Source organism: Mustelus asterias, chromosome X (genome assembly GCF_964213995.1).
Source record: "Mustelus asterias chromosome X, sMusAst1.hap1.1, whole genome shotgun sequence".
NCBI lineage: Eukaryota > Metazoa > Chordata > Chondrichthyes > Carcharhiniformes > Triakidae > Mustelus > Mustelus asterias.
Window position 1 is genome coordinate 5050732 of NC_135834.1, and position 25168 is coordinate 5075899.

The following is a 25168-nucleotide window of genomic DNA, read 5'->3' on the forward strand; positions in this document are numbered from 1 at the left end:
TTGACCATGCTAAATTGTCCCTTGGTAGCAGGGTAAATGTGTGGGTTTACAGGGATAGGGCAATTGTTGTTGGTGCAGACTCGATGGGCTGAATGGCCTCCTTCTGCACTGCACAGAGGCTCCATACAGTGAAGCTTGTTAAAAGGACAGTTAAAGGGGTCTAGCACTCGCTGGCCCAGTCCTGCTGAACCGACACATACAGATCACACTGAGTGAAATCATGCAGCTGGAATAACGGGCAGGATGTGGGAGGCATAGGGAGTGAACGGAATCATACAAAAAGCGCTTGGGACATTGGGGGAACCAAGACAAGAGAGTGGGAAGTGTGTCACACACAATAAACAGCAGGCAGTGCCAAGGGCATGCGTTCCCATTGACACCAAGTCCATCTGTTACTTGTCTGTAATGCTGCACTTAACCTAGCCGATCAGGAGTGCACTGCCTGACTAAACAGGGGAGCAAACTGAGCACTAACTACCATCTAGAAGGACAAGGGCAGCAGATACCTGGGAACACCACCACCTGGAGGTTCCCCTCCAAGTCACTCACCATCCAGACTTGGAAATATATCGCCGTTCCTTCACTGTCGCTGGGTCAAAATCCTGGAACTCCCTCCCTAACAGCACTGTGGGTGTACCTACACCACATGGACTGACTGATGTCCAATAACAATCCTGGAACTCCCTCCCTAACAGCACTGTGGGTGCACCTACACCACATGGACTGACTGATGTCCAATAACAATCCTGGAACTCCCTCCCTAACAGCACTGTGGGTGTACCGACACCACATGGACTGACTGATGTCCAATAACAATCCTGGAACTCTCTCCCTAACAGCACTGTGGGTGTACCTACACCACATGGACTGACTGACGTCCAATAACAATCCTGGAACTCTCTCCCTAACAGCACTGTGGGTGTACCTACACCACAGACTGACTGATGTCCAATAACAATCCTGGAACTCCCTCCCTAACAGCACTGTGGGTGTACCTACACCACACGGACTGACTGATGTCCAATAACAATCCTGGAACTCCCTCCCTAACAGCACTGTGGGTGTACCTACACCACATGGACTGACTGATGCCCAATAACAATCCTGGAACTCCCTCCCTAACAGCACTGTGGGTGTACCTACACCACATGGACTGACTGATGTCCAATAACAATCCTGGAACTCTCTCCCTAACAGCACTGTGGGTGTACCTACACCACACGGACTGACTGATGTCCAATAACAATCCTGGAACTCCCTCCCTAACAGCACTGTGGGTGTACCTACACCACATGGACTGACTGATGTCCAATAACAAACCTGTAACTACCTCCCTAACAGCACTGTGGGTGTACCTACACCGCATGGATTGATTGATGTCCAATAACAATCCTGGAACTCTCTCCCTAACAGCACTGTGGGTGTACCTACACCACATGGACTGACTGATGTCCAATAACAAACCTGTAACTCCCTCCCTCACAGCACTGTGGGTGTACCTACACCACATGGACTGAGTGATGTCCAATAACAATCCTGGAACTCCCTCCCTAACAGCACTGTGGGTGTACCTACACCACAGGGACTGCAGTGGGTTCAAGAAGGCAGCTCACCACCACCATCAAGGGGCAATTAGGGCTGGGCAATAAATGCTGGGTCCAGCCAGCAATGCCCGCATCCCATGAATAAATAAATAAAAATTGGATGAATACTTGCAAAGCCGATGCTCTCTGGGGAAGAGTAAGGGAGGGGACTTTGTTGGATAAAGGGCCTGCACGAATTTTAACTCTGTGTCAGCAGGTGGGTTCAGAAGCAGTTAAAATCTCACGCTATAACTCCAGGAGTACGACATTGTTCTAGAAATTTCTGAATGTTGCCTGATGAATAGATCCGTAGTTACTAACAGGATTGCTAAAAGTTGCTCACATCGCTTCCAATGCAGCAGCAATCCACAGAATGAAAATTATTAATTTGAGTTATGGACTGCTGAGAATCAGTCTCACGTTCACAGAATCATAAAATCCCTACAGTGCAGAGGGAGGCCATTCGGCCCATCGAGTCTGCACCAACTCTCCGACAGAGGATCCTACCGAGGCCCTATCCTTGTAACCCCAAATACTTACCCCGATAATCCCCCTAACCTGCACATCTTTGGATACTAAGGGGCAATTTTGCATGGCCAATCCATCTAACCTACGCATCTTAGGACACTAAGGGGCAATTTATCGTGGTCAATCCACCTAACTTTTGCATCTTTGACACTAAGGGGCAATTTAGCATGGCCAATCCACCTAACCTGCACATCTTTGGACACTAAGGGGCAATTTAGATGGCCAATCCACCTAACCTACACATCTTTGACACTAAGGGGCAATTTAGCATGGCCAATCCACCTAACCTACACATCTTTGGACACTCAGGGGCAATTTAGATGGCCAATCCACCTAACCTACACATCTTTGACACTAAGGGGAAATTTAGCATGGCCAATCCACCTAACCTACACATCTTTGACACTAAGGGGCAATTTAGCATGGCCAATCCACCTAACCTTCACATCTTTGGGACACTAGGTGGCAATTTAGCATGGCCAATCCACCTAACGTACGCATCTTTGGACACTAAGGGACAATTTCGCACGGTCAATCCACCTAACCTGCACATCTTTGGAGTGTGGGAGGAAACCGGAGCACCCGGAGGAAACCCACGCAGAGACGGGGGAGAATGTGCAAACTCCACACAGACAGTGACCCAAGCTGGAATCGAACCTGGGTCCCTATCGCTGTGAGGCAGCAGTGCTAACCACTTTGCCACCGTGCCGCCCCGTAGAACTTTGTCACAGTAAGGAACTGCATGGTTTAAGCATTAAGCATGGGCGTCGGTCAGTACTGACTGGGGTTGATTTTCCATGCCTCTTGTCATTGGCTGCTACAACCTTGGCGGAAAGCTCGCAACGACCCCGGCGACACCAGGTAAAGGTCGTTTGGAGAGAAGAATGGTCCGCAACCGGGTGTCAGGTGGCAAACTGCTATATTATTTTCCCACAAGCTCATGGTAAATGGCGCAGGCAGTGCAGCGTAAGGGTTAAAATAGCAGGAGAAGATCATGCTAAAGAGGGTTGTATTTCCTGGAATTGAGAAGGGTAGGTGTTGATTGGATCAAAGCCATCGCAATATTAAGGGGACGGACAGGTTAGATAGAAATTATTTCTGCTGGTTGGGATATCAGGAATGCACAACAGGGTCTAAAGGCCTTTTAGGATTGAAATTAGGAATAATTTCTTCACATAATAATGGGGGCCTGTAAGAAAGGTATTGCAATAATTGTGGGCAACTTTAACCTTCATTGAGATTGCCCAAGTCACAATGGCAAAGGTAGCCTTAAGGATGGCTTTATAGAGTGTATTCAGGAGAGTTTCTTAAACTGCATGGTCTGCATGGGTTTCCTCCGGTTTCCTCCCACAATCCAAAGATGTGTAGGTTTAGTGGATTGACCATGCTAAATTAACCCTAATGTCAGGGGGGATTAGCGGGGTAAATATGAGGGATTACGAGAATAGGGCCTGGGTGGGATTGTGGTCGATGAAGACTGGATGGGTTGAATGGCTTCCTTCTGCACTGTAGGGATTCTATGATTCTGAAAGTGCCTCTAGGGAAGAGTGATCATAACATGATAAGTTTTTACATTCAGTTTTTGAGGTGAGAGAATTGGATCTGAAATTAGTGTCTCAAAACTTAAATGAAGGCAACGTGCAATGAGAAGGGATTAATTAATATTCTCATCGGAAAAGATCCTCTAGGGAAGAGTGATCATAATATGACAGACTTTTACATTCAGTTTTTGAGGTGAGAAACTTGGGTCTGAAATTAGTGACTCAAACTTAAATAAAGGCAATGTATAATGAGAAGGGATTAATTACTCTTCTCATAGGAAAAGATCCTCTAGGGAAGTGCGATCATAACATGATAGACTTTTACATTCAGTTTTTGGGGTGAGAAATTTGGGTTTGAAACTTAAATGAAGTTGAAGGCATGTAGACAGGGCTGGCTAAAGAAAATGGGAAAATAGGTTAACGGTAAGATAATAGAGAAGCAAGGCTAGATAATTAATGAGATATTTCATAACACTCAACAAAGATGCATTCCGTGGGAAAGAGAAGGATGAACCATGTGTGGCAAACTAAGGAAGTTAAGGATGGTATGAAATTGAAAGAATTGAAAGAATGTTGCATAGGCCAGAAGATTGAGAAATCGTTTTGAAATCATGATGAAATTAAGCATGGCAGAAATGGATTATGGGAGTAAGCTCACAAGAAAGATAAACAGACAATAAGAGCTTCGACAACTATATAAAAAGTAAGACAGTAGCTAAAGTAAACATTTGTCTCTTCGAGGATGAAACAGGGGAATAATGGGAAAACAAAAAAATGGCAGAGACTTGGAACAAATTTTGCATCTGTCTTCACAGTTGAAGTCACTCAAAGGGAAATCAGGATGTAAAAACGAGGGAGGGACTTAAAATATTTGGGTGGATTTTACCGTCCCGCCCACCACGGGAATCGGAGCAGGCAACGGGCGACCATGGAAAAGTCCGTCGGGTGGGATTTTCCAGTTTTGGGGTGAACGAGGCGGAAAATTCTGCCGTTTATCTTTGGAGAAAAAGGCCTGAATGGTTGACAAGTCTGACGGCTGGGTGGTCTTAAAAAAAGTGGTTGCAGAGACAGTAGATGCATTGCTTACAATCTTCCAAAATTCCCTCAATTCCAGAACAGTCCCAGTGGATTGGAAAGCCTGAAATGTTACGCGCCTATTCAAGGAAGGAGGGAGGTAGAAGCAGGAAATTATAGGCTAGTTCACCTTACACTGGTCATTGGGAAAATGCTAGGAAGTAGTAGCAGGAGATTTCGAAAATCGGAATACGTTCAGTAAGAGTCTAGATGGTGTTGTGAAAGGGGATTCGGTTTGATAAATCGATTGGAGTTCTTTGAGGATGTAACCAGCAGGCTGGATAAAGGGGAACCAGTAGATGTAGGGGTGCAATTTCCCAGTCCTGGCATTGGCGGGTATCATCAAGATGGGATGGGAAAATTTAGAGATCCATCAAAAATCAATCCCGCCCGCGACAATGCCCCCGGGTATCGGCGTTGAAGGATCCCAGTCGCAGTGTATTTGATCTTCCAAAAAACATTCAGTAAGGTGTTACATAAAAGGGCCCTGCGCAAGGTAAGAATTCATGGTGTTGGAAGTTTTTAAAGTATTAAAGTTTATTTATTAGTGTCACAAGTAGGCTTACATTAACACTGCAATGAAGTTACTGTAAAAAATCCCCTAGTCGCCGCACTCCTGTTCGGGTACACTGAGGGACAATTTAGCATGGCCAATCCACCTAAACTACTCATCTTTGGACACTAAGGGGCCATTTAGCATGGCCAATCCACCTAACCCACACATCTTTGGACACTAAGGGGCAATTTAGCATGGCCAATCCACCTAACCAACACATCTTTGGACACTAAGGGACAATTTAGCATGGCCAATCCACCTAACCCACACATCTTTGGGCACTAAGGGGCAATTTAGCATGGCCAATCCACCTAACCTGCACATCTTTGAACACGAAGAGACAATTTAGCATGGCCAATCCACCGATACTACACATCTTTAGACACTAAGGGACAATTTAGCATGGCCAATCCACCGAACACACACATCTTTGGACACTAAGGGGGAATTTAGCATGGCCAATCCACCTAACCCACACATCTTTGGACACTAAGGGGCAATTTAGCATGGCCAATCCACCTAACCCACACATCTTTGGACACTAAGGGGCAATTTAGCATGGCCAATCCACCTATCCTACACATCTTTGAACACGAAGAGACAATTTAGCATGGTCAATCCACCAATACTACACATCTTTAGACACTAAGGGACAATTTAGCATGGCCAATCCACCTATCCTACACATCTTTAGACACTAAGGAACAATTTAGCATGGCTAATCCACCTAACCTGCACACCTTTGGACACTGAGGGGCAATTTAGCATGGCCAATCCACCTAATCTACGCATCTTTGGACACTAGGGAACAATTTAGCATGGCCAATCCACCTAACCTACGCATCTTTGAACACTAAGAGGCAATTTAGAATGGCCAATCCACTTAACCTGCACATCTTCGGACTGTGAGAGGAAACTGGAGCATTCGGAGGAAACCCACGCAGAGACGGGGAGAACGTGCAAACTCCACACAGACAGTGACCCGAGGCCGGAATTGAACCCGGGTCCCTGGCAATGTTCCTGGAGATTTTGTCACGTGACCTCTGGCCTCTGACTCCTGATGCCCCCCCTCCATCCCCCGCCCCGCCATCCACACCCCCCACCCCCCCCCCCCCCGCCCCCCGCCCACACACACACACCACACAATATTGTTCTCATCAATAAACAAGTGTTCGAAAATAAAGTGTTGGAAAATAAAGAAAGCACACACTATTTGGAACATCCCTACCATTGCTTTCTTAGACTGTTCACATGTGCAGGAGATTAATCCATAATAGTTGGAGACTCCAGAGGACAATTGTGGAGCCGGTGGCAGGGGACAATATGTACGTTACAAATAAAATGAATTAAACTCTCAGCACAGAGCTTTGCGGGGATGCTTTTAAGGCGGGCTGCAAAGTTGCATTTGCCAAATAAAAAAGCAGCAGGGTTTACCTTTAAGGGGCTGAAGGAGTTGCAAGGCCTTCTGGGTCACTCTACCAATCCAATCAGCATGACAACCGCAAGAGACGTATGTGCACGCGCGCTACACGGCAGCGTCGGGAATGTTTTCAGCTCGGCAAGGCGCCATGTTTAACAGCTCTACAAAGCAGCGTTACTGCCGGCACAGCAACCATTGCTGGCTCAGCTATGCGTCCATTTTAGCGCATTCAAACTCCCCGAGTTCCAAAGAGTCAAATTGCGGCATTGCAGAGTGCGGGTTCAATCTTGCCAGAAAATCAGAAGCAGCCCCACCATTTCCCCAGATTTTAGCGAACTGGGCAGTGCCAGGCGGAGCAAGAAATGTCTCCCTGCTGGAGGGGAGGAGGAACATTGTGGCGGGGTTGTCTTGCAAGGGGGGGGGGGGGTTGCTCTTTTGCAGATTCCAGTCGCTGGCAATCAAGGATATTGGCAGAGATCTGGGAGCAGAGTGGAAGATTTCAAGAAGACGCAAGATAAATGATAACGGAACAAATACCAACTGCTACAAACCACACACCAATCCAATTGCATCCCTACCACTGATTTCGCCTTTGCACCTCATCTTTGCTGTTGGGGTTGACAAGAGTCACTAGTTGACCAATTTGGGCAGGTTGATAGCATTCAAAGGGATTTGGACAAAGTAGATCAGTTAAGGAATGGACTTCAACGCAAACCACAATAAACATCCCCTCAACAAAGCGTATTTTATTTGTCAGTAGGCCCAGGCATGAACAGACTGGTCCCCACCTTCAGAAGAAGCTGGTACTTCATGATTCTCTGAACGGGTTTGATAAGTAAGTCATTCAGCTGAAGCCTGTGGCCTAGTTGTTGCTTCAGCTCCTGAAAAAACAAGGACAACATGTTACTACGGCAGGCCGATCAACCTTCGGTCTCCCTGAATATTGTTTTCCCCAAAATTAAGAACAGAGAACAAAGAACAATACAGCACAGGAACAGGCCCTTCGGCCCTCCAAGCCTGCGCCGCTCATGTGCCCAACCAGACCATTCGTTTGTATCCCTCTATTCCCAGTCTGTTCATGTGGCTATCTAGATAAGTCTTAAACGATCCCAGCGTGTCCGCCTCAATCACCTTGCTTGGGAGTGCATTCCAGGCCCCCACCACCCTCTGTGTAAAACACGTCCCCCTGACATCTGTGTTGAAACTTGCCCCCCTCACCTTGAACCTGTGACCCCTTGTGTTCGTCACCTCCGACCTGGGAAAAAGTTTCCCACTGTTCACCCTATCTATGCCCTTCATAATTTTATACACCTCTATTAGGTCGCCCCTCATCCTCCGTCTTTCCAGGGAGAACAACCCCAGTTTACCCAATCTCTCCTCATAGCTAAGACCCTCCATACCAGGCAACATCCTGGTAAACCTTCTCTGTACTCTCTCCAAAGCCTCCACGTCCTTCTGGTAGTGTGGCGACCAGAACTGGACGCAGTATTCCAAATGTGGCCTAACCATCGTTCTATACAGCTGCAACATCATATACCAACTTTTATATTCTATGCCCCGTCCAATAAAGGCAAGCATGCCATATGCCTTCTTGACCGCCCTCTCCACCTGTGCTGCCACCTTTAAGGATCTGTGGAGCTGTACACCCAGGTCCCTCTGTGTGTCTATACTCCTGATGGTTCTGCCATTTATTGTATAGCTCCCCCTTACATTAGATCTACCGAAATGCATCACTTCGCATCTGGATTAAATTCCATCTGCCATTTCTCCGCCCAATGTTCCAGCCTATCTATATCCTGCTGTATTCTCTGACAATGTTCATCACTATCTGCAACTCCAGCAATCTTTGTGTCGTCCGCAAACTTACTGATCACACCAGTTACATCTTCCTCCAAATCATTTATATATATCACAAACAGCAGAGGTCCCAGTACAGAGCCCTGCGGAACACCACTAGTCACAGACCTCCAACCGGAAAAAGACCCCTCCACTGTTACCCTCTGTCTTCTATGGCTAAGCCAGTTCTCCACCCATCTAGAGAGCTCACCTTTTATCCCGTGAGATTTAACCTTTTGCACCAGCCTGCCATGAGGGACCTTGTCAAACGCTTTACTAAAATCCATATAGACGACATCCACGGCCCTTCCCTCGTCAATCGTTTTTGTCACCTCCTCAAAAAACTCAACCAAATTTGTGAGGCATGACCTCCCTCGTACAAAACCATGCTGTCTATCGCTAATGAGATTATTCAGTTCTAAATGCGCATATATCCTATCTCTAAGAATCTTCTCCAACAAAATTACTCACACACAGTCACCGCATTCGCTGCGTCCTCTGAAATCGTTTACCCTTGTTTCTCAAATGAAGTTTGCACTCACGAGAGGTGAAGCCTCCAAGTTCTTGTGACACTTGGTCACCCAAGCATTAAGGGCAGCTCCCTCAAGAATCATAAAATCCCTACAGCGCAGAAGGAGACCATTTGACCAATCGAACCTACACCGACAACAATCCCACCCAGGCCCTGTCGCCGTAACCCCATGCATTTACCCTGCTAATCCCCCTGACACTAAGTGTCAATTTATCATGGTAAATCCCCCTAACCCACACATCTTTGGACACTAAGGGGAAATTTAGCATGGCCAATCCCCCTAACCCACACATCTTTGGAGGCAAAGGGGCAATTTAGCATGGACAATCCACCTAACCTGCACATCTTTGGACACCAAGGAACAATCTAGCATGGTCAGTATACCTAACCTGCACATTCTCAGACTGTGGGAGGAAACCGGAGCACCCGGAGGAAACCCACGCAGACACGGGGAGAATGTGCAAACTCCACACAGACAGTGACCCAAGGCTGGAATTGAATCTGGGTCCCTGGCGCTGTGAGGCAGCAGTGCTAACCACTGTGCCACCGTGCCACTGCTCTGCCTTAACTTTACACTAAGGACAATGTACATTATTGTTTCCATTTCCCACACCAATCTGTCGTGCAGTTTGTGTGAGATGATTAGTTTTGAAGGAATTACTGTCCTATTAGATGATACAGACTTACACCCACTAGAAACCCATTGCTGCTAAAACCTTGCAAAATGGCAGAGAGAGTGAAAAGCCTGAGATGTAACCAGAGCCACCCCTCCAGAGATGAAAAGGCAACAAGCAAACTATTTTGCGATCTACTCTCCCCATTTATGAAGGGATTTTTCTTGGGTTGAGGCATGTGACTGAAGAACTGAGTCTTTAGTTGGATAAAACACTGGTGAGGCCACAACTGCAGCACTGTCTGTAGTTCTGGTCACCACGTCACAGGAAGAACATCATTGCTCTGGAGAGAATGCAGAGGAGGTTTACAAGAATGTTTAAGTTTAAGTTTATTTTAGTAATGTCACAAGTAGGCTTACATTAACACAGCAATGAAGTTGCTGTGAAAATTCCCTAGTCGCCACACTCATGTGTGGGTACACTGAGGGAGCATTTAGCATGGCCAATCTACCTAACCAGCACATCTTTGGACACTAAGGGGCAATTTAGCATGGCCAATCCACCTAACCTGCACATCTTTGGTCACTAAGGGGTAATTTAGCATGGCCAATCCACCTAACCTGCACATCTTTGGACACTAAGGGGCAATTTAGCATGGCCAATCCACCTAACCTGCACATCTTTGGACACTAAGGGGCAATTTAGTATGGCCAATCCACCTAACCTGCACATCTTTAGACACTAAGGGACAATTTAGCATGGCCAATCCACCTAACCTACACATCTTTGGACACTAAGAGGCAATTTAGCATGGCCAATCCACCTAACCTTCACATCTTTGGACACTAAGGGACAATTTAGCATGGCCAATCCACCTAACCTACACATCTTTGGACACTAAGGGACAATTTAGCATGGCCAATCCACCTAACCTGCACATCTTTGGACACTAAGGAACAATTTAACATGGCCAATCCCCCTAACCTACACATCTTTGTACATTAAGGGACAATTTAGCATGGCCAATCCACCTAACCTGCACATCTTTGGACACTAAGGGACAATTTAACATGGCCAATCCCCCTAACCTACACATCTTTGTACATTAAGGGACAATTTAGCATGGCCAATCCACCTAAGCTATACATCTTTGGACACGAAAGGGCAATTTAGCATGGCCAATCCACCTAACCTGCACATCTTTGGACTGTGGGAGGAAACCGGAGCACCTGGAGGAAACCCACGCAGACACTGGGGAGAATGCGCAAACTCCACACAGACAGTGACCCGAGGCCGGAATTGAATCCGGGTCCCTTGCGAGGCAGCAGAGCTAACCACCACGCCACCGTACCGCCAGAGCGTGAATGTTACCAGGGCTGGAAAAGTGTCGGAGAGATTGGATCAGTTGGGGTTACTTTCCTTGGAACAAAGAGGGGTGAGTTAACAGATGTGTAGAAAATTACGAGGGGATGAGATGGCGTGGACAGGATAATAGTGTTTCCCTTGGCGGAGAATTCTAGAACCAGGGACACAGATTGAGGGTAAGTGGCAGCAAGTGTAGAGGGGGCAGAGAGTGCTGGGTGTCTGGAATTCACTGCCTGAGTTGGTGGTGGAGACAGAGACCCTAAACTCTTTTAAAAAGTACCTGGATCTGCACCTTAAGTGTTGTAAGCTACAGGGCCGGGCGCAGGAAGGTGGGATTAGGAAGGGCTGGGTGTCCGCGGGCTGGCATGGACAAGATGGGCCGAATGGCCTCCTTCAGTGCTGTGACTTTTCTGGTTCTGAGTGTCGTGTGTGGAGAGTCAAATGAAAATGAAAGGGCACTCACTTCGAAGTAGGTATCGATGTAGTCTGAGACGATGTGTTCTGATTTAGGTTTATTCTGGCAATAAACCACATACATATGCAAGCGTCTTTCCTGGAAAATAACACACATTCATTCAACTTCAGCGTTAACTACAGACAAGAACACAGCGCACAGGCCCACACTGCCACTCCACGCACGCCAAGCATGGTACTACGCCAAGCCTGGTTCTACTCCTTCTTGAGTCGTGGTTCTCGCGTTTGCGGCGCTGCCCGCCTGCCCGAGGAGCCGGCTGCCACGCCCGCTGTACCAAGTTGTGCCAGCCGCTTGGCGCTGTGGCGTTGCAAGGCACAGTTGCCGCGCGAATAGTGACGGGAGAGCGGGCAAACCCCCCCCTTGCCGAGCACCAGGGATTGACAGAGGCAGCAACGCGAGTTGCCCTCCAACCAGCGGCCGTTGGAGCATCTCCCCAACTCAGAGCTCACCCTCTGGGAGGAGGGGGGAGGTGGGACAGATGCCATCCGGATGAGTCGCCACACCAGGCGAAGGGGGTTGGCGGGGGGGGGGGGGGGAATCGTGGGTGGAATTTTCCCGTCCTGCACACCACGGGAAGCGTAGCAGGGCGGGACACGGACCATGCAAAGGTCCGTTGACCTCGGCTGGATTTTCCGGTCTTGGGGCGAGCGAAGCTGGAAAATCCCACACTGTGGGCCCAATTTTACCATCTCGTTGCGCCCGGTTTCAGGCGCGAAAACTTGGTAAACTCGGGTGTGCGGCGAGTAGCGCGATCCGCGCCCGCCTCCGCGCTGGTTCCCCCTTTACTAAGGCCCGAAAATGGCTGCGATTGGGACGCTCCTGAAACGGGCGCGACGGCCATTTAAATATATTTGCATGAATTTAAATTGACTTAATGGGCTGCACGCCCCACCTTACCGGCACTTCCCCCTTTACCCCCGCATTCACCCATCCAGAATCGGCGTGAAACAGACATGGTCCACAAAGGTCCGATTCGGGTGCTCCAGTTGGTGAGGGGGTAAGTGGCGAGTGTCCGACGGCTCTCTGCCTGAGATCAGTGAGGGGGAAGGGGGTCCGCTGCCACTCTGCGTGTGATCAGTGAGGGGAAAGGGGGGGGTCCGCTGCCACTCTGCATGAGATCAGTGAGGGGGAAGGGGGGGTCCGCTGCCACTCTGCGTGTGATCAGTGAGGGGGAAGGGGGGGGTCCGCTGCCACTCTGCTTGAGATCAGTGAGGGGGAAGGGGGGGTCCGCTGCCACTCTGCCTGAGATCAGTGAGGGGGAAGGGGGGGTCCGCTGCCACTCTGCGTGTGATCAGTGAGGGGGAAGGGGGGGCTCCGCTGCCACTCTGCATGAGATCAGTGAGGGGGAAGGGGGGGTCCGCTGCCACTCTGCCTGTGATCAGTGAGGGGGAAGGGGGGGTCCGCTGCCACTCTGCCTGTGATCAGTGAGGGGGAAGGGGGGGTCCGCTGCCACTCTGCCTGTGATCAGTGAGGGGGAAGGGGGGTTCCGCTGCCACTCTGCATGAGATCAGTGAGGGGGAAGGGGGGGTTCCGCTGCCACTCTGCATGAGATCAGTGAGGGGGAAGGGGGGGGGGTCGGCTGCCACTCTGCCTGAGATCAGTGAGGGGGAAGGGGGGGTCCGCTGCCACTCTGCCTGTGATCAGTGAGGGGGAAGGGGGGGTCCGCTGCCACTCTGCCTGTGATCAGTGAGGGGGAAGGGGGGTTCCGCTGCCACTCTGCATGAGATCAGTGAGGGGGAAGGGGGGGGTCCGCTGCCACTCTGCTTGAGATCAGTGAGGGGGAAGGGGGGGTCCGCTGCCACTCTGCCTGAGATCAGTGAGGGGGAAGGGGGGGTCCGCTGCCACTCTGCGTGTGATCAGTGAGGGGGAAGGGGGGGCTCCGCTGCCACTCTGCATGAGATCAGTGAGGGGGAAGGGGGGGTCCGCTGCCACTCTGCCTGTGATCAGTGAGGGGGAAGGGGGGGTCCGCTGCCACTCTGCCTGTGATCAGTGAGGGGGAAGGGGGGGTCCGCTGCCACTCTGCCTGTGATCAGTGAGGGGGAAGGGGGGTTCCGCTGCCACTCTGCATGAGATCAGTGAGGGGGAAGGGGGGGTTCCGCTGCCACTCTGCATGAGATCAGTGAGGGGGAAGGGGGGGGGGGTCGGCTGCCACTCTGCCTGAGATCAGTGAGGGGGAAGGGGGGGTCCGCTGCCATTCTGCGTGTGATCAGTGAGGGGGAAGGGAGGGTCCGCTGCCACTCTGCCTGAGATCAGTGGGGGCGGAGGGGGGCAGGGGGCCGTGATCGGTCTGGGTGGCGGAGGGGGCGGGGGGATAAGGGGGTCAGTAATGTTGTGGGGGTGGGGCACTGTCTGTGGGAGCCAGGGGGAGGCATTATCCGGCCCGGGAGGGATGTGGCAGGGGAGCAGTGTTCTATCATTTATTTTCTGCGCATGTGCAGATGGAGGCTCCGATCGGAGCTGCTGGATTGTGGGCGCGTTAAGCCCCGCCCACAGGATTGTGCAGCGCGATTCGGAATCGCTGATATTGTTTCAGGCAGAGTGTGTGTGGGGGCGCCTGAGAACGGGTCTAAAAGTCGGATCTGAAACACTCCCAGATTCAAGTCCGCCCAACACTTAAATGGTAAAATAGGGTGAGTTGAGGGGAAGAGCAGAGACAAGGGGTTGTGGGGCAGGGCGGGGGGGGGGGGGGGGGGCGGGGGGGGGGGGGGGTGTGAGGAACAGCAGGGTTATGGATGGATAGGAAAGATAAGCCAGTGAGGATAACTATCCCTAGTCCAGCAAGAACGTATGTGTCACTGACATCAAACAGTGCGGGCGCAGCTCCAACCAACATCATACAATTCATGTACAGCAAGACAAAGGCTTTGCGATTCGCAGCTGCAATGCTCAGTGCCACCCCTCTCTTGGCTATTTTTGGACCGACGCCAATCGGTTTATTTTTAAAGCAGTGCAGAAAGGAATTGTAGACGGAGGGGATGGAGCACTCACCTCCCCAACGCACTCGATCTATACACTGCGGAGAAACGGAGGGGCAGGAGGAGGCCATTCAGCCCCTCAAACCTAGTCCGCCATTCGATGAGATCAAGGCTGATCTGTATTTGAATGCATACCATAGAATTCCTACAGTGCAGAGAGAGGCCATTCGGCCCATCAAGTCTGCACCTATTCAAAGAACAAAGAACAGTATAGCACAGGAACAGGCCCACCAAGCCTGCGCCGATCACGTTGACCTATTTAGACCAACCGCTTATATCTCTCTATTCCCCTTCGGTTCATGTGCCTTTCCAGATAAGTCTTAACTGTCGCTAATGTAACTGCCTCATCCACCTCACTTGGCAGTGCATTCCAGGCCCCCACCACCCTCTGTGTAAAAAACTTCCCCCGCACATCTCCACTGAACCTTTCCCCCCTTATCTTGAACTTGTGCTCCTTGTAATTGTCATTTCTGCCCTGGGAAAAAGCTTCCAACTCTTCACCCTATCCATACCCCTCATAATTTTAACTGACAGAGCATCCCACCCAAGCCCTATGCTTTGTCTGTATAGCGCGCAAGAAACAATACTTTTCACTGAATGCCAATACATGTGACAATAATAAATCAAAAATCAAATTCAAAATCACATCTTTGGACACTAAGGGGCAATTTAGCATGGCCAATCCACCTAACCTGCACATCTTTGGACACTAAGGGGCAATTTAGCATGGCCAATCTATCTAACCTACACATCTTTGGACACTAAGGGGCAGTTTAGCATGGCCAATCCACCTAACCTGCACATCTTTGGACACTAAGGGGCAATTTAGCATGGCCAATCCACCTAACTTGCACATCTTTGGACACTAAGGGGCAATTTAGCATGGCCAATCCATCTAACCTACACATCTTTGGACACTAAGGGGCAACTTAGCATGGCCAATCCACCTAACCTACACATCTTTGGACACTAAGGGACAATTTAGCATGGCCAATCCACCTAACCTACACATCTTTGGACACTAAGGGACAATTTAGCGCGGCCAATCCACCTAACCTACACATCTTTGGACACTAAGGGGCAGTTTAGCATGGCCAATCCACCTAACCTGCACATCTTTGGACACTAAGGGGCAATTTAGCATGGCCAATCCATCTAACCTACACATCTTTGGATACTAAGGGGCAACTTAGCATGGCCAATCCACCTAACCTGCACATCTTTGGACACTAAGGGGCAATTTAGCATGGCCAATCCACCTAACCTACACATCTTTGGACACTAAGGGGCAATTTAGCATGGCCAATCCACCTAACCTACACATCTTTGGACACTAAGGGACAATTTAGCATGGCCAATCCACCTAACCTGCACATCTTTGGACACTAAGGGACAATTTAGCATGGCCAATCCCCCTAACCTACACATCTTTGGACACTAAGGGACAATTTAGCATGGCCAATCCCCCTAACCTACACATCTTTGGACACTAAGGGACAATTTAGCGCGGCCAATCCACCTAACCTACACATCTTTGGACACTAAGGGGCAATTTAGCATGGCCAATCCACCTAACCTACACATCTTTGGAGTGTGGGAGGAAACTGGAGCACCCGGAGGAAAGCCACATAGAGACAGAGAGAATGCGCAGACTCCCTCACAGAAAGTGACCCAAGCCGGGTCCCTGGCACCGTGAGGCAGCAATGCTAACCGCCATGCCGCCATACCCATGTGTCGCACTTATTGTCATTCAACACAGTCAGTCACACTCATTGGAGGAAACGTTGGCCTCCAATGGTTCTGAGTCAAAGCGACCAGCGGATGGAGGTCCCCCAAAGGTGATGGTCCTTATTATTGTCTCTAAAGCCACAGAATGGGGGTGCTGAGGCTGGAGGCCCTGGTCCCAGCTGTTGGTTAGTGTGGCTATGACAACATTCTTGTCTGCCAAGAACCTGAGCATCCTCTGGGTACAGACACACCTACAGTATCTCAGTGCGGCCTGTAAGTAAGGTACCGCACCAGAACAAGCGAGGCATATCGGGATCTGTTTGCGTCTCAGAGCAGATAGGGCGCACAGTGGAAGAAGATCTCATGTAACCTTTTCCCCTTAATGTCCCAAGATGTATAGGTTGGGGGTTAGTGGGGTTCATATGTGGGGCTAAGGAGGGATTTGGGTAAGATGCTCTTTCGCAGCATCGCTGCAGACTCAGTGGGCTGAATGGCCTCCTTCTGCACTGTGGGGACTCTATGACTTCCCTCTGGCGCTCACGTGATGACACAGTCAAGCTGTCCGTCCCCGAGCAACAATAATTGGCTTAAAGGTGGACGAGGGAGATGATGTTGGTAAGCCTTTCAGTCGTGTTCTCCACATGCACAGGCCCTGTTGTTTCCTTCGGGTGCAATTATTCTGAGTTCGCTTCTTCCCTTTTTTTTGTGAGGAACAGCTTGCGTTTTTTGTCAGGGTCCCAGCATCCAATTTTCCCTGAATTGGCCAATTGGTGGCCAGAGGGCACATTCAAGATGGCCGCCGTCTCTCAAGGCTGGAGGACCAAGGGGACGCCCTCCCAGGAGCTGCAGCCTGCCACTGCAGGTAAGGGAGAAAGAGCCGCCATCTTGAGCAGCCATCTTAGCTGTTGAATGAAAACATGGCCAGAGTTGCTCGGCGCCCATTGTGGATGGGAACTGGAAACGTCCAAGTCAGCCTCTGTCAACTGGCCGTGAATGTACCTTAATTGGCTATCTTGCAGGCAGATAGGCCTTCAGTCCCTGACTCTGTCTCTGAGAGGGGGGCGGTGGTGGTGGGGGGGGGGGGTTGGTGCAGGATGGTATGAGCAAACTTGCACGCCGGCCATCTGGGTGAAGTTGCCCACCTCCATGCTCACCCCCATACTATGCCCCGTTTGGCTTGACTGAACCACTTGCCAGCATACAGAGTATTTGTCAATGGTGGCATTGACACGTGACGATTCAGTTTGTCATCAATTAAACTTCATCAAAATTGACATTGAACAAGACAAATGAAAGAAATTGCGATGAAATCCCATCCAATCCATTGGTTCTCGCCTTATCAGTTAGAAGGTGACCCCTCACATTTCCCTATCCATAGTAATATTATCTCCCTCCCAGGGAGGGATAACTACATGTGGCACAGTGGTTAGCACTGCTGCCTCACAGTGCCAGGGACCTGGGTTCGATTCCCAGCTTGGGTCAATGTCTGCGTGGGTTTCCTCCGGGTGCTCCGGTTTCCTCCCACAGTCCGAAAGACGTGCAGGTTAGGGTGCATTGGCCATGCTAAATTCTCCCTCAGTGTACCCGAACAGGCACCGGAGTGTGGCAACTAGGGGATTTTCACAGTAACTTCATTTAGGTGAGGTAATGACCTTGTGGTATTCTTGCTGGACTATGAATACAGAATCTCACTGGGGACCCGGGTTCGAATCCCGCCACGGCAGGTGGTGGAATGTGAATTCAATAAAAAACATCTGGAATTTAGAATCTACTGATGACCATGAAACCATTGTCGGAAAAACCCATCTGGGTCACTAATGTCCCTTTAGGGAAGGAAATCTGCCGTCCTTACCCGGTCTGGCCTACATGTGACTCCAGAGCCACAGCAATGTGGTTGACTTTCAACTGGCTTTGGGCAACTTGGAATGGGCAATAAATGCTGACCCAGCCAGTGACGCCCGCGAATGAAATAAAGAAAAAACTCAAGCTCCTGCGGGGCTGATGAGACGGTCGCACACCTCCTTGTGGAATGTGCCTTTGCAAAGAAGGTCTGGAGTGAGATGCAGTGGTATTTGTCGCGGTTCGTCCCGGGCAGCTCGGTGACGCAGGACTCTGTGATCTACGGGCTGTTTCCGGGGACGCACACCGAGACAAATATCAACTGCTGCTGGAGGGTCATCAACTCGGTGAAGGACGCGCTTTGGTCCGCCCGAAACTTGCTGATCTTCCAGCTGAAAGAATTGTCCTCGACCGAGTGTAGCAGACTGGCACATTCCAAGGTCCAGGGCTACGTGCTCAGGGACGCGCTCAAGCTTGGGGCAGCCGCCGCCAAGGCACAATGGGGAAAGGCCACTGTGTAAAGCGTCTCAACTGAGGCAGACCGAGGGCCGGGTAACTGCAGAACACCCTCGGCCTGCGTAACTGTGTGCCAGTGTGCCTGAAAAACAACGGCACACAGTAAACTCTGACACATGTATATAGTTTTAAGAAATGAAATGTAATGAATGTAATGTTTTAGTAAATAAGCACTGTATTGTACTGTAAAAATGATTCCTTTTTTGCACTGTTTGCAACTTTTGGATCTGTCGTTTTGCAATGTTCATTTGAGAGTTTTTTAATGAATAAAGTATATTTTTGAAAAAAAAAGAAAAAACTCAAGAACAGCTTCTTCCCTGCTGCTGTCAGACTTTTGAATGGATCTACCTTGTATGAAGCTGATCTTTCTCTACACCCTATCTGTGACTGGAACACTACATTCTGCACCCTCTCCTTTCCTTCTCCCCTATGCACTCTATGAATGGTATGCTTTGTCTGTATAGCGCGCAAGAAACAATACTTTTCACTGTATCCCAATACATGTGACAATAATAAATCAAATCAGCCTGCTGGACAATTGCAGTTGCTTTTCCATTGATATCTGCTGGATCACCCACATCTGCCTCACTCATAGTCACATCCTCCTGCCCCTGACCGAGCCTAAAGGGTGTGACTGCCTCCTGGAACAAAGGTAACTTACCCCCTTGCATGGTGTTTAAAGCTGCCACTCTGTCTCATCAGCTTGTACCTTGAGCTGCACACTCCTACTACAATGCTTGCTATGGATCACAATGGTGTTCACCATTTGCCACATACAACTGCAGCACATCAGCTGCCCTGCCATCTTTATTGTGTTTCATTCGGTTTCAAGTTTAGAAATGTCACTTCACTGGTTTCTGTAGTAATGTTAAGTAGTTGAGATCGTTAAGCAACAAATTTAATGCGATGCTTGCATTTTTCCAGCACTGGTTAAACTGCTGCTTCTGTGTCTGAGATTTCACCAACCAATCACACACATGTTCACCTAATAAATGCCTTTGAACACTCACCAGCTTCTGGAGGCTAAAACAAGACGTAAAAAGCAGCATTGCCTCTCCCGCCGCATCCCGTTTGTATTGAATTCCCACCAAATTCCCGCACGGTGGCACAGTGGTTAGCACTGCTGCTTCACAGCGCCAGGGACCCGGGTTCGATTCGCGGCTTGGGTCACTGTCTGTGTGGAGTCTGCGCGTTCTCCCAGTGTCTGCGTGGGTTTCCTCCGGGTGCTCCGGTTTCCTCCCACAGTCTGAAAGACGTGCTGGTTAGGTGGATTGGCCGTGCTAAATTCTCCCTCAGTGTCCCCGAACAGGAGTGTGGCGACTGGGGGATTTTCACAGTAACTTCATTGCAGTGTTAATGTCAGCCTACTTGTGACACTGATAAATAAACTTAAAGTTAGGATTCATTCCTCGTCGCACTCATGACTTGTCTCTAGTTTAAAGTTTCTTTATAATTGAAGTTTATTTATTAGTCACAAGTAGGCTTACACTGCAATGAAGTTACTATGAAAATCCCCTAGTCGCCACACTCCTGTTTGGGTACACTGAGGGAGAATTTAGCATGGCCAATGCACCCTAACCAACACGTCTTTTGGACTGTGGGAGGAAACTGCAGCACCCGGAGGAAACCCATGCAGACACGGGGGAGAACGTGCAGACTCCACACAGACAGTGACCCAAGCCGGGAATCGAACTCGGGTCCCTAGCTCTGAGAGGCAGCAGTGCTAACCACTGTGCCACCGTGCCGCCACTCTGTGCTCCCATTTTGAATAGTATCGTACCTATGCACAGTGTACTGTGTCTGACCTCCGACTTGACCTCTGGGTTGGCTCTATTTTAAGCGGTTGGCGACTGAGAGTTGATCGTTTTGAAGTAGCGCGTGTGGCGAATGAGAAGCAAGACAGAGGCGATAGACGTGATACGCAGCCTCAGAGAGGGGCCTGTATTTTGGATGCTAACTGGCCTCCTAATCCCCCCCAAACCAAGCGCAAACCACACTTCCATTCCAAAGCGTCCGCCATGTTGTTGAAAGGAACTTGCGCTGGCCGCAGGATCATATGCGGGCGGCTCTGAACGCTTGGCGATCCTTTCTATAAATTCGGGTCCCACACTTCTTACAGCTGGTGGGTGGGCCCACTGTTGGATGAAGGAAACGGCCAAGTGTGGTCAACTGCTGGACAAACATCAGGTCCTCAAAGGACTTTTATTGACGCTAGCGGAATAAATAAGCACGGTTTATTTGTGTAAAACAGCAAATGAAATACTAAGAGCAGATGGCTCTTACCTCTTGAAGTGCTGACTCACGGTCAGGGATGTTTTGCCAAGAGTTCGGCCTATTTCTGGATATTGGCTATTTTCCACGTGGGCTCAGACTGAATATAGACAACCGATCTTGCTCTCTCAAATATGGCACGTCATTTTAGCAGCAATCATTGGATAGTCCTCAGGGACAACAGCTCATTGACCTTTGCCTCCATAGGACAGGGGCATGATCTTAGATACGATAGGGCATGAAGCGAAAAATCGGGTTCGCGTCCGTTTTCCCGCCTCCCGCGATCTTGCCGGCCCCGTTTGGCCAGAGAAATCAGGCTCAGGGAGGGTGGTTTTAATATCAATGACATATCTAACATGTCATGTTTAACATGTTAATGACACATTTAACATGCCACTAACGAGCCCCGGACCCAATCGTCCAGGCTCACTTACCTCAGTCCCCTGCGCAATAGCGCCCCTCGTGCTCAGCAGCCGGCTTTCCGGTGAGCTTCCACCTCCCCCCCCCCCCCTTACTGGCGAGATTCACATTACGGCCTCTGTATTGCGCAGGATGCTGTAATTTCCCATTCCCGACCTCACTGGGAAAAATGGGCGAGAAAACAGCAGGTTTGACACTTCGAAATTTATTTTTGAGAGAATTGCGCCCCATGTCTTCTGGAGGCCCTGTGGTTATCCTCCCCCCAGTTCAGAGATGCTGGGCGCACTGCCACTGCCAGCAGGCTGAGGTCAATTAATTCAGCACAGACAAAGGCCTCAATTTTTGAATCCTGCCGAGATCAGGAATCGCGGCGTATATGGCATTGTAGAGGAAACTCCCAAATTTCCCAGCAATTGGGAAAATTGCTGGTTTCCCAATCTCATTCCTGAAATTAGCCATTTTCCTTGACGTGGGCAACCAGCAGGATGCGGGCAACCAGAAAGAGGCAGGCACCAGGCAGCAGTTTGCCAGTGTTCCAGGCAGGGCTACAGGTCCTCCCTGCCTAGCTCTGTGGCCACCCTGTGGAGGGCCGTTTTGCCACCACCCAACAGTGGCTGCCTGACTTTGTTTTTTAATGACCATTTGAGAAAATGGCCGACAGAGAAGTTTCCTCTTGACGCACCCTCTCGGTTACCTGCCTTGTAATACAGCCGGGTGCTGCTCTGAAACTGGAAGGCCTTCGATATGCATTCCAGCCTCAAAAGCCTGCCCGCCACCCCTGATTGGACAGGGAATGCGTCGTCATGCCAATTCAGGGGGCACCCTGGACAAAGTTTTGATTTTAATTTGCTTCCCATCAAAGGTGGGTTTGGGACCCAAAAACCGGTCCAACTCCTGTTCGCCACCTTTCTGTGAGGAACATTCAGCCTGAAGAACGAAGGGAAGGCAGTGGCATAGCGGCATTGTCACTGGACTAGCAATCCAGGGACCCAGGACAAGATCCGGGTACCTGGGTTCGAATCCCACCCTGGTAGATGGTGAAATTCAAATTGAATAAAAAATCTGGGCCGGACTTTTCCGGCTGTTCATGCCGGCAGGATTCTCCAGTCCCGCTGCAGTGAACGGAGATTTGGTTGAGCGCCAAATTCTCCATCCTCACTTACAGCGGCGGGAGCGGGGAGTGTGAATGGCCAGAGAATTTTGGCCCCTGCAATTAAGAATCTACTGATGACCATGAAACCATTGTCGAAAAAACCCATCTGGTTCACTAATGTCCTTTCAGGAAGGAAATCTGCCGTCCTTACCCGGTCTGGCCTACATGTGACTCCAGAGCCACAGCAATGTGGTTGACTCAACTGCCCATAAATGCCATTCAGTTCAAGGGGCAATTAGGGCTGGCGCACAAATGCTGGCCCAGCCGGATGCCCACATCCATTAAAAATAAAAAAAGTTATGTCAGGAACTTAATATGGGTGACGCACCAATTGCGTGACAATTCCCCCTTGATCAGACAACAGATGAGTCGTGACCTCTCTGACCCGGAAGCGGTTCTTGCTGAGGTGACCACATTTGGTGCAGGAGAATTCAGAGATAGTTGCTGGCGCTAAGGCCTCTTGGCTTCCCATCCTTTCCTTTGGCAGAGCTCCAACTCGTTCCCCCTCTCCTTTCCCGGAGAGTGTCCAAACTCACCTCTCCTAGTGGGACGGCTCTCAGCGTCGCCCGCTTCGTTAGGCATCAGCCACGTGTGCTCATCTAGGAACCCAGGTGTGGCTTCCGATCACTGGATTAAAAAAAACATCCGACGGTCTGTTGTCAGAAGTGCCAATCGACAGTTCCGAGGTGGATGTTAAAGATCCTATGGGACGAGTGCCGGGAGTCTTCCCAAATGTTGTACAGGACAACATTCCAACCCCCCCCTCAATCTACAACACCAAAATCTCCTTGCTCTTTATTGCTGGATGCAAATAACAAAATTCATCGCGTTTCGAGAATAATTCATGGCTTGGGATGTTGCGCCAATATAAGTTGCCAAACGTACATAAAGCATTCCATTGGATTGAAGGAAGGGGGGGTGAAATTGGTCCTGGATAGCTTGGCAACTCGGCAGCCCGTCTCACACTCCGCCCTTTTGCAATTTCCAGCCTGGGTGCAAAACGGGATGGCAGATCCGCCCGTGCCCATTTGTGGGCAAGCCCGGTGCCACCCATGGATGGATTTCAAACCGACGTGACTGTGATCCGTTCACCCGACATGTCGCCCTCACCTCAGGCAGGGCTGCCAACTCTACTTGGATGGCGCACTGGAGGTATCATGTGACCTCCTGCCGCCAGCTGCCCCGCCCCCCCCATATGCGTCAGTCATTGGTTGCCCAACTTTGCATTGCCCCGCCTCCCAGTTGGAACATGCGTCACCGGATTGGACGAATCTTCACATTCAGTCAGCTTTCTCCCCGTCCCCGCCCTCTTACAACCACTGAGGGAAAATGTTCAGGAAAAACGGAAAAAAAACCCACTTCTAATTTTATTTCAAAGCCCCGATGATTTTCCTCCAAGGATTTTGCTCCGGGCAGTGTCCCGGACACTAATCTTCAATTCCTGGCCAATCCTGGACGGATGACAACCCTGTTTGTGGTCCCATGATGCTCAGGGAAGAAGGGCGGTCAGTCAGAGCGCAGCCGTTTCCGCAGAGAGTGAATGAGGGACAATCTGGTGAATGGGAAACAGCCCCGATTCCTGGAAATATTGCTGCCAGGGTTCATTTCCAGAGGCCGCAGCTTCCTGAGGTGCAGCTTCATTGGACCAATATTCATCAGAATAAGAGTGAGGAAAATGTTCATCTGACCGCAATTTCAAACATACTGAGAGATTTGTTGCGGTTTAATTCTTCAAGAAAGTATCTTTGTATTTAAAACGCAGAGTGTGATTAGAAAAGAAAAATCTATTTGTGCACCAATTCTACAGTTCCTAATTCTTCAATAGCTCATTCCAAAAAAGTTAGTGAATTCTTTCTTCCGACCCTCTCCCCCGACCCTCCCACTCGCCCCCTCCCTCCCCCCGACCCTCCCACTTGCCCCCTCCCTCCCCCCGACCCTCCCACTCGCCCCCTCCCTCCCCCCGACCCTCCCACTCGCCCCCTCCCTCCCCCTGACCCTCCCACTCGCTCCCTCCCTCCCCATACCCTCTCACTTGCCCCCCCGACCCCCCCACTTGCCCCCCTGACTTGCCCCACCAACCCTCCCACTCGCTCCCCCTGACACTCCCACTCGCCCCCCCAACCCTCCCACTCGCCCCCCCGACCCTCCCACTCGCCCCCCGACCCTCCCACTCGCCCCCCGACCCTCCCACCCGTCCCCCTGACCCTCCCACTCGCCCCCTCCCTCCCCCCGACTCTCCCACTCTCCCCCTCCCTCCCCCGACCCTCCTCCTCCCTCCCCCGACCCTCCCACTCGCCCCCTCCCTCCCCCCGACCCTCCCACTCGCCCCCTCCCTCCCCCTGACCCTCCCACTCGCTCCCTCCCTCCCCTGACCCTCTCACTTGCCCCCCCCGACCCCCCCACTTGCCCCCCTGACTCGCCCCACCAACCCTCCCACTCGCTCCCCCTGACACTCCCACTCGCCCCCCCGACCCTCCCACTCGCCCCCCCGACCCTCCCACTCGCCCCCCGACCCTCCCACTCGCCCCCGACCCTCCCACTCGCCCCCTGACCCTCCCACTCGCCCCCTGACCCTCCCCCCGACTCGCCCACTCTCCCCCCCCACCGACCCTCCTCCTCCCTCCCCCGATCCTCCCATTCTCCGCTTCCCTCCCCCCGACCCTCCCATTCGCCCCCTCCCTCCCCCCGACCCTGCCAGTCTCCCCCTCCCCCCCGACTCTCCCACTCGCCCCCCCACCCCTG

The 25168-nt window shown here is 50.7% G+C and overlaps 2 protein-coding genes across 4 annotated transcripts in view; one reads left to right on the plus strand and one right to left on the minus strand.

Annotated features, from left to right (window-relative positions):
• LOC144481893 (Golgi reassembly-stacking protein 2-like) overlaps nt 1-25168 on the plus strand; it is a 739438-nt gene that overhangs the window by 83644 nt on the left and 630626 nt on the right. The window lies entirely within an intron of this gene.
• LOC144481882 (rho guanine nucleotide exchange factor 25-like) overlaps nt 1-25168 on the minus strand; it is a 193107-nt gene that overhangs the window by 30368 nt on the left and 137571 nt on the right. For 2 of the 3 annotated variants that reach the window (XM_078201033.1, XM_078201032.1), the window contains exons 8-9: nt 11513-11602; nt 7491-7583 (exon numbers count right to left, since the gene is read on the minus strand). The exons of the other annotated variant lie outside the window; for it this stretch is intronic. In XM_078201033.1, the coding sequence (XP_078057159.1) occupies nt 7491-7583; nt 11513-11602 (183 nt within the window). The remainder of the gene's footprint in view (nt 1-7490; nt 7584-11512; nt 11603-25168) is intronic. 3 annotated transcript variants of the gene reach the window in all.